This window comes from Anthonomus grandis, chromosome 19 (assembly GCF_022605725.1).
Source record: "Anthonomus grandis grandis chromosome 19, icAntGran1.3, whole genome shotgun sequence".
In the NCBI taxonomy this organism is placed as follows: domain Eukaryota; kingdom Metazoa; phylum Arthropoda; class Insecta; order Coleoptera; family Curculionidae; genus Anthonomus; species Anthonomus grandis.
The window spans coordinates 7968368-7984111 of record NC_065564.1 but is presented as its reverse complement, the minus strand read 5'-3'; the positions used below and the strand labels follow the sequence as shown (position 1 = coordinate 7984111).

General features: G+C 31.0%; 4 protein-coding genes across 10 annotated transcripts in view; 2 read left to right on the top strand and 2 right to left on the bottom strand.

The window, feature by feature from the left end:
- LOC126747555 (pleckstrin homology-like domain family B member 1) overlaps positions 1-9906 on the bottom strand; it is a 170412-nt gene extending 160506 nt beyond the window's left edge. Inside the window, exon 1 of the mRNA XM_050456278.1 lies at positions 9753-9906. The gene's annotated coding sequence lies outside the window, so the exon portion shown is untranslated. The remainder of the gene's footprint in view (positions 1-9752) is intronic.
- The window catches only part of LOC126747559 (sex peptide receptor), a 489101-nt gene that overhangs the window by 199957 nt on the left and 273400 nt on the right, over positions 1-15744 (top strand). The window lies entirely within an intron of this gene.
- The window catches only part of LOC126747561 (uncharacterized), a 127259-nt gene that overhangs the window by 97545 nt on the left and 13970 nt on the right, over positions 1-15744 (bottom strand). The window lies entirely within an intron of this gene.
- On the top strand, positions 10417-11298 carry LOC126747564 (zinc finger matrin-type protein 5). The gene is made up of 3 exons (XM_050456303.1): positions 10417-10620; positions 10677-10814; positions 10979-11298. Exons 1-3 carry the CDS (start codon positions 10494-10496, stop codon positions 11212-11214), a joined length of 501 nt encoding a protein of 166 aa, XP_050312260.1. The 5' UTR covers positions 10417-10493; the 3' UTR covers positions 11215-11298.

Below are 15744 nucleotides of genomic sequence, written 5' to 3'. Positions count from 1 at the left end.
GGTTAAAGAGGGAGTAAGCAGTGACAAACTTAATTGGCATGAAGACAAACTTCCAGGAGCTCTTTCTCAGAAACTACCAATATTACAGAAAAAATTACTTTAACCATTTTTGTAGTCCTCCTCAAAATATACAACTTTTATAATAACCTTCATCATTGTAAGATTGATATTTACTGAGATATTGAGGCTAAAGAGTGAGTAAGCAGTGACAAACTTAATTTGCATGAAGACAAACTTCCAGGAGCTCTTTCTCAAAAACTATCAATGTTACAGAAAAAATTACTCTAACCATTTTTGTAGTCCTCATTAAAATATACAAGTTATATACTTACCTTCATCATTGTAAGATTGATATTTACTGAGATATTTAGGTTAAAGTGTGAGTAAGCAGTGACAAACTTAATTTGCATGAAGATAAACTTCCAGGAGCTCTTTCTCGAAAACTATTAGTGTTACAGAAAAAATTACTTTAACCATTTTTGTAGTCCTCCTCAAAATATACAAGTTATATACGTACCTTCATCATTGTAAGATTGATATTTACTGAGATATTTAGGTTAAAGTGTGAGTAAGCAGTGACAAACCTAATTTGCATGAAGATAAATTTCCAGGAGCTCTTTCTCGAAAACTATTAGTGTTACAAAAAAAATTACTCTAACCATTTTTGTAGTCCTCATTAAAATATACAAGTTATATACTTACCTTCATCATTATAAGATTGATATTTACTGAGATATTTAGGTTAAAGAGTGAGTAAGCAGTGACAAATTTAATTTGCCTAAAGAGAAACTTCCAGGAGCTCTTTCTCGAAAACTATCAGTGGTACAGAAAAAATTACTCTAACCATTTTTGTAGTCCTCCTCAAAATATACAACTTTTACAATAACCTTCATCATTGTAAGATTGATATTTACTGAGATATTTAGGTTAAAGTGTGAGTAAGCAGTGACAAACTTAATTTGCATGAAGATAAACTTCCAGAAGCTCTTTCTCCAAAACTATTAGTGTTACAGAAAAAATTACTCTAACCATTTTTGTAGTCCTCATTAAAATATACAACTTTTATAATAACCTTCATCATCGTAAGATTGATATTTACTGAGATATTTAGGTTAAAGAGTGAGTAAGCAGTGACTAACTTAATTTGCATGAAGACAAACTTCCAGGAGCTCTTTCTCGAAAACTATTAGTGTTACAGAAAAAATTACTCTAACAATTTTTATAGTCCTCCTCAAAATATACAACTTTTATAATAATCTTCATCATTGTAACATTGATATTTACTGAGATATTTAGGTTAAAGAGGGAGTAAGCAGTGACAAACTTAATTTGCATGAAGACAAACTTCCAGGAGCTTTTTCTCGAAAACTATTAGTGTTACAAAAAAAATTACTCTAACCATTTTTATAGTCCTCATTAAAATTTACAACTTCTATAGTAACCTTCATCATTGTAAGATTAATATTTACTGAGATATTGAGGTTAAAGAGTGAGTAAGCAGTAACAAACTTAATTTGCATGAAGACGAACTTCCAGGAGCTTTTTCTCGAAAACTATCAGTGTTACAGAAAAAATTACTCTAACCATTTTTATAGTCCTCCTCAAAATATACAACTTTTATAATAACCTTCATCATTGTAAGATTGATATTTACTGAGATATTTAGGTTAAAGAGTGAGTAAGCAGTGACAAACTTAATTTGCATAAAGAGAAACTTCCAGGAGCTCTTTCTCGAAAACTATCAATGTTACAGAAAAAATTACTTTAACCATTTTTATAGTCCTCCTCAAAATATACAACTTTTATAATAACCTTCATCATTGTAAGATTGATATTTACTGAGATATTTAGGTTAAAGAGTGAGTAAGCAGTGACAAACTTAATTTGCATGAAGATAAACTTCCAGGAGCTCTTTCTCGAAAACTATCAGTGTTACAGAAAAAATTACTCTAACAATTTTTATAGTCCTCCTCAAAATATACAACTTTTATAATAATCTTCATCATTGTAACATTGATATTTACTGAGATATTTAGGTTAAAGAGGGAGTAAGCAGTGACAAACTTAATTTGCATGAAGACAAACTTCCAGGAGCTTTTTCTCGAAAACTATTAGTGTTACAAAAAAAATTACTCTAACCATTTTTATAGTCCTCATTAAAATTTACAACTTCTATAGTAACCTTCATCATTGTAAGATTAATATTTACTGAGATATTGAGGTTAAAGAGTGAGTAAGCAGTAACAAACTTAATTTGCATGAAGACGAACTTCCAGGAGCTTTTTCTCGAAAACTATCAGTGTTACAGAAAAAATTACTCTAACCATTTTTATAGTCCTCCTCAAAATATACAACTTTTATAATAACCTTCATCATTGTAAGATTGATATTTACTGAGATATTTAGGTTAAAGAGTGAGTAAGCAGTGACAAACTTAATTTGCATAAAGAGAAACTTCCAGGAGCTCTTTCTCGAAAACTATCAATGTTACAGAAAAAATTACTTTAACCATTTTTATAGTCCTCCTCAAAATATACAACTTTTATAATAACCTTCATCATTGTAAGATTGATATTTACTGAGATATTTAGGTTAAAGTGTGAGTAAGCAGTGACAAACTTAATTTGCATGAAGATAAACTTCCAGAAGCTCTTTCTCGAAAACTATTAGTGTTACAGAAAAAATTACTCTAACCATTTTTATAGTCCTCATTAAAATTAACAACTTTTATAATAACCTTCATCATCGTAAGATTTATATTTACTGAGATATTTAGGTTAAAGAGTGAGTAAGCAGTGACAAACTTAATTTGCATGAAGATAAACTTCGAGGAGCTCTTTCTCGAAAACTATCAGTGGTACAGAAAAAATTATTCTAACCATTTTTGTAGTCCTCCTCAAAATATACAACTTTTATAATAACCTTTATCATTGTAAGATTGATATTTACTGAGATATTTAGGTTAAAGTGTGAGTAAGCAGTGACAAACTTAATTTGCATGAAGATAAACTTCCAGGAGCTCTTTCTAGAAAACTATTAGTGTTACAGAAAAAATTACTCTAACCATTTTTATAGTCCTCATTAAAATTTACAACTTCCATAGTAACCTTCATCATTGTAAGATTAATATTTACTGAGATATTGAGGTTAAAGAGTGAGTAAGCAGTGACAAACTTAATTTGCATGAAGATAAACTTCCAGGAGCTCTATCTCGAAAACTATCAATGTTACAGAAAAAATTACTCTAACCATTTTTATAGTCCTCATTAAAAGCTACCACTTTTGTAATAACCTTCATCATTGTAACATATATATTTACTGAGATATTTAGGTTAAAGAGTGAGTAAGCAGTGACAAACTTTATTTGCAAGAAGACAAACTTCCAGGAGCTCTTTCTCGAAAACTATCAGTGTTACAGAAAAAATTACTCTAACCGTTTTTGTAGTCCTCATTAAAAGCTACCACTTCTATAGTAACCTTCATCATTGTAACATTGATATTTACTGAGATATTTAGGTTAAAGTGTGAGTAAGCAGTGACAAACTTAATTTGCATGAAGATAAACTTCCAGGAGCTATTTCTCGAAAACTATTAGTGTTACAGAAAAATTACTCTAACTGTTTTTGTAGTCCTCATTAAAAGCTACCACTTCTATAGTAACCTTCATCATTGTAACATTGATATTTACTGAGATATTTAGGTTAAAGAGTGAGTAAGCAGTGACAAACTTAATTTGCATGAAGACAAACTTCCAGGAGCTCTTTCTCGAAAACTATCAGTGGTACAGAAAAAATTACTTTAACCATTTTTGTAGTCCTCCTTAAAATATACAAGTTATATACTTACCTTCGTCATTGTAAGATTGATATTTACTGAGTTATTTAGGTTAAAGAGTGAGTAAGCAGTGACAAACTTAATTTGCATGAAGATAAACTTCCAGGAGCTCTTTCTCGAAAACTATCAGTGTTACAGAAAAAATTACTCTAACCATTTTTGTAGTCCTCCTCAAAATATACAACTTTTATAATAACCTTCATCATTGTAAGATTGATATTTACTGAGATATTTAGGTTAAAGAGTGAGTAAGCAGTGACAAACTTAATTTGCATGAAGACAAACTTCCAGGAGCTCTATCTCGAAAAATATCAAAGTTACAGAAAAAATTACCCTAACCATTTTTGTAGTCCTCATTAAAATAAACAAGTTATATACTTACCTTCACCATTGTAAGATTGATATTTACTGAGATATTTAAGTTGAAGAGTGAGTAAGCAGTGACAAACTTAATTTGCATGAAGATAAACTTCCAGGAGCTATTTCTCGAAAACTATTAGTGGTACAGAAAAAATTACTCTAACCATTTTTATAGTCCTCATTAAAAGCTACCACTTTTATAATAACCTTCATCATTGTAAGATTGATATTTACTGAGATATTGAGGTTAAAGAGTGAGTAAGCAGTGACAAACTGAATTTGCCTAAAGAAAAACTTTCAGGAGCTTTTTCTCGAAAACTATCAGTGTTACAGAAAAAATTACTTTAACCATTTTTGTAGTCCTCCAAATATACAATTTTTATAATAACCTTCATCATTGTAACATTGATATTTACTGAGATATTGAGGTTAAAGTGTGAGTAAGCAGTGACAAAATTAATTTGCATGAAGATAAACTTCCAGGAGCTCTTTCTCGAAAACTATTAGTGTTACAGAAAAAATTACTTTAACCATTTTTGTAGTCCTCCTCAAAATATACAAGTTATATACTTACCTTCATCATTGTAAGATTGATATTTACTGAGATATTTAGGTTAAAGTGTGAGTAAGCAGTGACAAACTTAATTTGCATGAAGATAAATTTCCAGGAGCTCTTTCTCGAAAACTATTAGTGTTACAAAAAAAATTACTCTAACCATTTTTATAGTCCTCATTAAAATTTACAACTTCTATAGTAACCTTCATCATTGTAAGATTAATATTTACTAAGATATTTAGGTTAAAGAGTCAGTAAGCAGTAACAAACTTAATTTGCATGAAGACGAACTTCCAGGAGCTCTTTCTCGAAAACTATTAGTGTTACAGAAAAAATTACTTTAACCATTTTTGTAGTCCTCCTCAAAATATACAAGTTATATACTTACCTTCATCATTGTAAGATTGATATTTACTGAGATATTTAGGTTAAAGTGTGAGTAAGCAGTGACAAACTTAATTTGCATGAAGATAAATTTCCAGGAGCTCTTTCTCGAAAACTATTAGTGTTACAAAAAAAATTACTCTAACCATTTTTATAGTCCTCATTAAAATTTACAACTTCTATAGTAACCTTCATCATTGTAAGATTAATATTTACTAAGATATTTAGGTTAAAGAGTCAGTAAGCAGTAACAAACTTAATTTGCATGAAGACGAACTTCCAGGAGCTTTTTCTCGAAAACTATTAGTGTTACAGAAAAAATTACTTTAACCATTTTTGTAGTCCTCCTTAAAATATACAAGTTATATACTTACCTTCATCATCGTAAGATTGATATTTACTGAGATATTTAGGTTAAAGTGTGAGTAAGCAGCGACAAACTTAATTTGCATGAAGACAAACTTCCAGGAGCTCTTTCTCGAAAACTATCAGTGTTACAGAAAAAATTACTCTAACCATTTCAGTAGATCTCATTAAAATAAATAAAATGGTTTTAAAATAAAATATAAAAACCATTGACTAACATGCTTAAAGCACCATTTAAATCTGAAGACTCTTTAGTTCATATAAGAGCTCCTATGGGTTCTGTTAAAGCTTGTAATAAAACTCTTAAGCAATATTGAGACAACACCTGAATTCACTCAATCTAATGTTGTTACTAAGTGGATTTGTACGGAATGTGATATATAACTTGTGGTCAATTTTTCCTTGAGGTTTCAAGCACTTGTTTTTGGCATTAATTCTTTTTTTAGCCACTTACGTAACCATTTATTAACTATGCCAATATATGTAACCATTTGGTAAACCACCGCCCATAAAAACCACAAAATACCACGAATCCGAACCGAGATTGCTTAATGAATAAAAACAATACCGTCTTATTAGAATGGCGTTCATAATCTGATCTACATATGAGTCAACGCAGTGGAAAGTTAAATATTAAAATTTGGGGTATATATGCATGAATCACGTCGGGTTTTTCGGGAAATGAGTAGAGGGATTCTTAGGGATCAATTTCATATATAAAACATTTTTTTAGGAGCACTACTTTAGAAGTTACAGCCCCTTTGGTTAAGCCATATTTAAGTACAATTTTTTTCACAATTGTTCAACTTTGATCCCTGATAACTCAAAAACTATTTGAGGCACTTCAGTGCGGTTTTCACTCAAAGTTGATGCAACTCATATGGAACAATTTGATATATGAAGAATTCTTGTAGCTTGAGTACTTTCTGAGTTATATGCAAATTTAACAGGGAAGGACCTAAGAGAGGCTCAAATGGGAATTTAGGAACAAAATTTAAAAATAATTAAAGTGAAGACGTCCTTTAAGGGATTTTTTCTGAGCATTTAACGAGATCCTTAAGGACTTATTTCATGCATAAAAAAATTGTTTAGGTGCCAAACTTAATAAGGTACATCCCATTTGGTTAAGCCATATTTAAAAGCAATTTTTTTCACAATTGTTCAACTTTGATCCCTGATAACTCAAAAACTATTTGAGGCACTTCAGTGCGGTTTTCACTCAAAGTTAATGCAACTCATATGGAACAATTTGATATATGAAGAATTCTTGTAGCTTAAGTACTTTCTGAGTTATACGCAAATCTATCAGGGAAGGACCTAAGAGAGGCTCAAATGGGAATTTAGGAACAAAATTTGAAAAATAATTAAAGTGAAAATGTTTTTTAAGGGATTATTTTCTGGGTGTTTAAAAGGATCCTTGAGGACGTATTTCATGCATAAAAAAATTATTTAGGTGCCAAACTTAATAAGCCACATCCCATTTGGTTAAGCCCTATTTAAATGCAATTTTTTTCACAATTTTGAACTTTGATCCCTGATAACTCAAAAACTATTTGAGGCACGTCAGTGCGGTTTTCACTCAAAGTTGTTGCAACTCATATGGAACAATTTGATATATGAAGAATTCTTGTAGCTTAAGTACTTTTTGAGTTAGACGCAGATTTATCAGGGAAGGACCTAAGAGAGGCTCAAATGGGAATTTAGGAACAAAATTTAAAAATAATTAAAGTGAAGACGTCCTTTAAGGGATTTTTTCTGAGCATTTAACGAGATCCTTAAGGACTTATTTCATGCATAAAAAAATTGTTTAGGTGCCAAACTTAATAAGCCACATCCCATTTGGTTAAGCCCTATTTAAATGCAATTTTTTTCACAATTGTTCAACTTTGATCCCTGATAACTCAAAAACTATTTGAGGCACTTCGGTGCGGTTTTCACTCAAAGTTGATGCAACTCATATGGAACAATTTGATATATGAAGAATTCTTGTAGCTTAAGTACTTTCTGAGTTATACGCAAATCTAACAGGGAAGGACCTAAGAGAGGCTCAAATGGGAATTTAGGAACAAAATTTACAATATTCACAATTTTCAACTTTGATCCCTGATAACTCAAAAACTGTTTGAGGCACTTCACTGCGGTTTTCACTCAAAGTTGATGCAACTCATATGGAACAATTTGATATATGAAGAATTCTTGTAGCTTAAGTACTTTCTGAGTTAGACGCAAATTTAACAGGGAAGGACCTGAGAAAGGCTCAAATGGGAATTTAGGAACAAAATTTGAAAAATATTTAAAGTGAAGACGTCCTTTAAGGGATTTTTTTCTGAGCATTTAACGAGACCCTTAAGGACTTATTTCATGCAAAAAAAAAAATTGTTTAGGTGCCAAACTTAATAAGCTACATCCCATTTGTTTAGGCCCTATTTAAATGCATTTTTTTCACAATTTTTCAACTTTGATCCGTGATAACTCAAAAACTACTTGAGGCACTTCAGTGCGTTTTTCATTCAAAGTTAATGCAACTCATATGGAACAAGTTGATATATGAAGAATTCTTGTAGCTTAAGTACTTTCTGAGTTATATGCAAATTTAACAGGGAAGGACCTAAGAGAGACTCAAATGGGAATTTAGGAACAAAATTTAAAAACTTAATTAAAGTGAAGATATTCTTTAAGAGATTTTAGTAATATTTAAAGAGGTCTTTAAGGACATATTTCATGCTTAAAAAAATTATTTAGGTACAAAACTTAATAAGCTACATCCCATTTGGTTAAGCCATATTTAAAAGCAATTTTTTTCACAATTGTTAAACTTTGATCCCTGATAACTCAAAAACTATTTGAGGCACTTCATTGCGGTTTTCACTCAAAGTTGATGCAATTCATATGGAATAATTTGATATATGAAGAATTCTTGTAGCTTAAGTACTTTCTGAGTTAGACGCAGATTTAAGAGGGAAGGACCTAAGAGAGGCTCAAATGGGAATTTAGGAACAAAATTTACAATATTCACAATTTTCAACTTTGATCCCTGATAACTCAAAAACTATTTGAGGCAATACATTGCGGTTTTCACTCAAAGTTGATGCAACTCATATGGAACAATTTGATATATAAAGAATTCTTGTGACTTCATTACTTCCTTAGTTAGGCTCACATTTAGCTAAGAGACCCTAAAATAAGATTAATGATACTCCGATGGATATGATGTATAAAAAAAAACAATTTTCTCACATCAGAACACTCGGTACATCCGTTATGACAATTTTATTCACTAGAGCGTTGCAAAACAGTACTTTTATATATGCAATATTACCTCTGTATGTTGCATTTAAATGGTGAAATGCAGTCAATAGGATCAGATTACTATTACGTTCGGGAAGTAAAGTACATCGAAATGGTAAAATGTAACGCCTTGCTTCCGCCATTTTATTGACCGTCGTTTTATTTACATACAGGGTGGCCAAAAATGGCCCATATACATAAATTAGGTTATCCAACAGTTTCCCTTACTAATCACTTCATAAATGACCATTAATATAATACATATAATATTAATTAATGTCTCACCAATACTCTTTTCACTTCTTTTCAGGTAAGTCAAGTTCAACCTGCTCGGATAATGGCTTCTCCAATGCATTTAATGTGTAAGTACTTTACTCGATTAATTTCCAAATTGGGTCCAGTATAGGGTGATAAAAAAAGACAACTACACTCCTTATAATCCAGATATTTATTTGAATGGAATTCTGGAGATAATCCTTCCAGTACACCATATAAAAAAATCAAGGGGGTTAGGTCAGGGAACCTTGGGGGCCACCCGAGCAATATCCACTTGTCGAGCAAATATAACCCACTAGCAAACTAACCTTTCAGAATAAGGGAATAGAAGTAAGGCAGGTAATAACAAAAAAGATCATAAATGAATTTGTACCTGAAGTACTGAAAGGATCATCTTCGGGTTCAATAAAAATGGGGTTTATTGGGGGGAGTATTAGATTATTATATAGAGGTATATATAAATAAAATTCTATTGAGCCCCAGTATGAAACCATTAAGTTTTTTTTTAATGTTTTATTTAAATTGCTTGCTAATGACATCAATTTATGGCAAAACATTAAAAAAACTAAATTTCCTGCTGATCTATGGTCAAGGCTACACAAAATATACGTGCACATGCTGGGACTCAATTAACAATAATTTAAGCAATTTACAAGGGGGGTCAACGAATTACATGAATAAAACGTACCTGATTCAAACCATGCCACAGCGGGAACACTTAAAAAACACACAAAATAACGTGTAAACGAACAAACAAAGTGAAAATTTCGCAAAAATAAACAAGAAAAACACGAAAATAAACAAAAAATCAAAAACACAAACACACGACGCGACGGGTGAAGTTCGACTGACAGGGATGTCACATTTTGTAAACAAACTCGAGATATGGTGTGCGACTTACGTCATAGTGCTCCATCCTTGTCTAATGCACGTAAATAGTTTGGGACGTACCGGTATTATTGTTTGCCGTGTTGCCGGCGTGCGGTGGAAGTAGGTAGATATCAGATTAATATAGAAGTTATTAATGGTATTTAAAAAGCCATAAATAATGAAATATGAAATAAGTTGTACAGTTTTTTAGCGATAATATTTTGTTTAATTTATATTACTCAGATTAGGAAGTTTTTTCATAGTTAAATACTAAGTTGAAACCTTATTGGGGTAATTTTAGCTTTAAATTTCCCATGTAAGATAATGCATTAATATTTATATCAAACCTAACATGCAATTTACAACAACCCCAACCCTTAACGCACACTAAACTTATTATCATTTTAATAAGGTTTTCACTATAATTCTCAATCTGGCAACAGCGTCTTGACTTATGATGACATACGTCACCAGCTTGTCTATTGACGTATACCATAACCTCACTTTGTGTTTGTTTACTCCTATGCTTAAATTTATTATTTATCTTTTTTTGTGAGTGATGGGGCGTAGGTACTACTGTGAATACTGTGACAAAACGTTCGTGGACGAGCTGGAGGCTCGTAGAAAGCACTTGCAGAGTGCCAACCATGTGAAATTACGAAATTTGCACTATCAACAGTGTAGAGGTGGGTTGAAGAATTAACCCCAATTATTTCGGTATTTTAGAGATGATATCTTATAGAACCCGCGGTTATTCTTAGGGAGGAGCTGCTAAAGCAACCGTGCAGGAAGTTTTTTCAGTCTGGCACGTGTATGTTTGAAGGCAGTTGTAAATATACACACTACAGTACCGAGCAACTTTGTCAGCTTCGGCAGCAAGGTCAGTTCACTTTATAGTCTTATAGTTGAATAAGAAAGTACTGTTAAGGGTCTTTAGATTTAGTTTAATTATTTATGCACTCAATTAATTAAACCCTTAATAAATTACTGGAATATTCCTGGAAAGTTTCGGAGGATATTTAAGTGAAAACTTCCCTTTTCCAGTGGAACAAGTGGACCTGATTAAGCAGAAGGAGCATGAAATGAAGACTGCCATTCCATCGGTAGAATCCTGGCTGGAGAAATATGATAAAATAGCAACGAAACATGATCCGAACGTTATTAACACCCCATGGACTTATCCGGAGAGTTTTGCAAATAGAATCGACTTACCTCCATCTTTGATTAAGTTCAAAGCAGAGCATTTTTTCGATGATAATTTTGAGGAGTGGGGACAGTAGTAGTAAATAAAATTGGTTTTAATTAGTGATAAATGTTGTAAAATGCATTTTTTTTATTGTGTTATTAAATAAAGTTTTAATTTATCTGGTCTTTTGTTATTGATAATATTTGACTATAAGTTTTTAAATTATAATCAGCTTTTTATCCTCAAATTTATCAGGAATTTCCTTGTTTTGTGGTAAGAAAATTATGAAAATATCTTAAATGGATCCCAAGTTATGTTAATAAAAAGATGTTCCAACTAGAACTGTCCTAAAGTTTCAAATTGTTAATGCACATCCACGTTTTTACCCTCAAATCCTTCCTCAGGAAACCCTCTATATTGATGTGAAAAAATTATAAAAATATCTTGAGTGGATGTTAAGTTATGACCAAAAATGTCTGGTAATGAATAAAAATGTTGATGTAATGTGAGTTGGGTCTTGGACCATGACTGACAAAAGTGCCTCTAACTCAGAGAGTTTTCGAGGTACAAAAAACGTTCATATATGAAATTGTTGGTAAAGAAAATTCCTTTCTTAGAATAACATGCTTTTAAAAATATTCCAATTATTTTGTCTTCAAGGCTTCAACCAAAACTGCCCTTACTTCCCAAATCTTTAACCGAAAATAACGTTTTTACCCTTAAATCCATCCTCGGGAAGGTTATTATTTAAATGTAAAAAATTATGAAAATATCTTGACTGGTTATTAAGTTATGCCCAAAAATGTCTGGTAAGGAATAAAAACCTTCATGTTACAGTGTGAGTTTGAAAACTTCAAATTTGAGGGGTCTTGGACCTTGGCTGACAAAATTGCCTCTAACTCAGAGAGTTTTTAAGGTACAAGAATCGTTCATATATGAAATTGTTGGTAAAGAAAATTCCTTTCTTGCAGTAATGTCCTTTTAAAAATATTCCAATTATTTTGTAAAGTTATTCACAAAAATATAAAAAATTGATGAAAAAAAATTGCAAAAAAACGCTTCAACCAAAACTGCCCTAACTTCCCAAATCTTTAACCAAAAATTAGGTTTTTACCCTGAAATCCATCCTCGGAAAGGCTATTATTTAACTGTGAAAAATTATGAAAATATCCTTAGTATTTGCTGAATTATGACCAAAAATGTCATATGGGTTTGAAAACTTCAAATTTGGTGTCTCTTAGACTTTGGTTGACAAAATTGCCCCTAGCTCAGAGAGTTTTGAAGGTACAAAAAACGTTAATATATGAATTTGGTGCCAAAGAAATACCCTTTCTTAGACTAGCATCGCTGTTATAATATTCTAATTATTTTGTAAAAATATTTATAAAAATAGAAAAAATTTGTCAAAAAAAATGCTCCAACCAAAACTGCCCTAACTTCCCAAATCTTTAACCGAAAATAATGTTTTTACCCTTAAATCCATCCTCGGGAAGATTAGTATTCAAATGTAAAAAAATTATGAAAATATCTTAAGTGGTTATTAAGTTATGCCCAAAAATGTCTGGTAAGGAATAAGAACCTTCATGTTGCAGTGTGAGTTTGAAAACTTCAAATTTGAGGGGCCTTGGACCTTGGCTGACAAAATTGCCTCTAACTCAGAGAGTTTTTAAGGTACAGGAAACGTTCATATATGAAATTGTTGGTAAAGAAAATTCCTTTCTTGCAGTAACATCCTTTTAAAAATATTCCAATTATTTTGTAAAGTTATTCACAAAAATATAAAAAATTGGTGAAAAAAAAATTGCAAAAAAAGGCTTCAACCAAAAGTGCCCTAACTTCCCAAATCTTTAACCAAAAATAACGTTTTTACTCTTAAATCCATCCTCGGAAAGGCTATTATTTAACTGTGAAAAATTATGAAAATATCCTGAGTATTTGCTGAATTATGACCAAAAATGTCATATGGGTTTGAAAACTTCAAATTTGGTGTCTCTTGGACCTTGGTTGACAAAATTGCCCCTAGCTCAGAGAATTTTGAAGGTACAAGAAACCTTAATATATGAATTTGTTGCCAAAAAAATACCCTTTCTTGGACCAATATCGTTTTTACAATATTCTAATTATTTTGTAAAAATATTCACAAAAATTGAAAAAATTTGTAAAAAAAAATGCTCTTACCAAAACTTCTCTAGCTTCCCAAATCTTTAACCGAAAATAACGTTTTTACCCTTAAATTCATCCTCAGGAAGGTTATTATTGAAGTGTAAAAAAAATATGAAAAGATCTTGAGTGGTTATTAAGTTATGCTCAAAAATGCCTGGTATTGAATAAAAACCTTCATGTTACAGTGTGAGTTTGAAAACTTCAAATTTGAGGGGTCTTGGACCTTGACTGACAAAATTGTCTCTAACTCAGAAAGTTTTTGAGGTACAAGAATCGTTCTTATATGAAATTGTTGGTAAAGAAAATTTTTTTCTTGCAGTAACATCCTTTTAAAAATATTTCAATTATTTTGTCAAGTTATTTACAAAAATATAAAAAATTGGTGAAAAAAAAATTGCAAAAAAAGACTTCAACCAAAAGTGCCCTAACTTCCCGAATCCTTAACCGAAATTAACGTTTTTACCCTTAAATCTATCCTCGGGAAGGCTATTATTTAGCTGTGAAAAAATTATGAAAATATCTTAAGTATTTGCTAAATTATGGCCAAAAGTGTCATATGGGTTTGAAAACTTCAAATTTGGTGTCTCTTAGACTTTGGTTGACAAAATTGCTCCTAGCTCAGAGAGTTTTGAAGGTACAAAAAACGTTAATATATGAATTTGTTGCCAAAGAAATACCCTTTCTTGGACTAACATCGTTTTTATAATATTCTAATTATTTTGTAAAAATATTCACAAAAATTGAAAAAAATTGTAAAAAAAAATGCTCTTACCAAAACTGCTCTAGCTTCCCAAATCTTTAACCGAAAATAACGTTTTTACCCTTAAATTCATCCTCAGGAAGGTTATTATTGAAGTGTAAAAAAAATATGAAAATATCTTGAGTGGTTATTAAGTTATGCTCAAAAATGCCTGGTAATGAATAAAAACCTTCATGTTGCAGTGTGTGTTTGAAAACTTCAAATTTGAGGGGTCTTGGACCTTGACTGACAAAATTGTCTCTAACTCAGAGAGTTTTTAAGGTACAAGAATCGTTCATATATGAAATTGTTGGTAAAGAAAATTCCTTTCTTGCAGTAATGTCCTTTTAAAAATATTCCAATTATTTTGTAAAGTTATTCACAAAAATATAAAAAATTGATGAAAAAAAATTGCAAAAAAACGCTTCAACCAAAACTGCCCTAACTTCCCAAATCTTTAACCAAAAATTAGGTTTTTACCCTGAAATCCATCCTCGGAAAGGCTATTATTAACCTGTGAAAAATTATGAAAATATCCTGAGTATTTGCTGAATTATGACCAAAAATGTCAAATGGGTTTAAAAACTTCAAATTTGGTGTCTCTTGGACCTTGGTTGACAAAATTGCCCCTAGCTCAGAGAGTTTTGAAGGTACAAGAAACGTTAATATATGAATTTGTTGCCAAAGAAATACCATTTTTTGGACTAGCATCGTTTTTACAATATTCCAAATATTTTGTAAAAATATTCACAAAAATTGTCAAAAAAAATCTTCCAACCAAAACTGCCCTAACTTCCCAAATCTTTAACCGAAAATAACGTTTTTACCCTTAAATCCATCTTTGGGAAGGCTATTATTTAACTGTGAAAAAATTATAAAAATATCTTGAGTGGTTATTAAGTTATGCCCAAAAATGTCTGGTAATAAATAAAAACCTTCATATTGTGTGTGAGTTTGAAAACTTCAAATTTGAGAAGTCTTGGACCTTGGCTGACAAAATTGCCTCTAACTCAGAGAGTTTTTAAGGTACAGGAATCGTTCATATATGAAATTGTTGGTAAAGAAAATTCCTTTCTTGCAGTAACATCCTTTTAAAAATATTCCAATTATTTTGTAAAGTTATTCACAAAAATATAAAAAATTGGTGAAAAAAAACTTGCAAAAAAAGGCTTCAACCAAAAGTGCCCTAACTTCCCAAATGTTTAACCGAAAATAACGTTTTTACCCTTAAATCCATCCTCGGGAAGGCTATTATTTAGCTGTGAAAAAATTATGAAAATATCTTAAGTATTTGCTAAATTATGGCCAAAAGGGTCATATGGGTTTGAAAACTTCAAATTTGGTGTCTCTTGGACCTTGGTTGACAAAATTGCCCCTTGCTCAGAGAGTTTTGAAAGTACAAAAAACGTTAATATATGAATTTGTTGTTAAAGAAATACCCTTTCTTAAACTAACATCGTTTTTATAATATTCTAATTATTTTGTAAAAATATTCACAAAAATTGAAAAAATTTGTCAAAAAAAAAATGCTCTAACCAAAACTGCCCTAGCTTCCCAAATATTTAACCGAAAATAGCGTTTTACCCTTTAATCCATCCTCGGGAAGGCTATTATTTTACTGTGAAAAAATTATGAAAATATCTTGAGTGGTTATTAAGTTATGCCCAAAAATGTCTGGTAAGGAATAAAAACCTTCATGTTACAGTGTGAGTTTGAAAACTT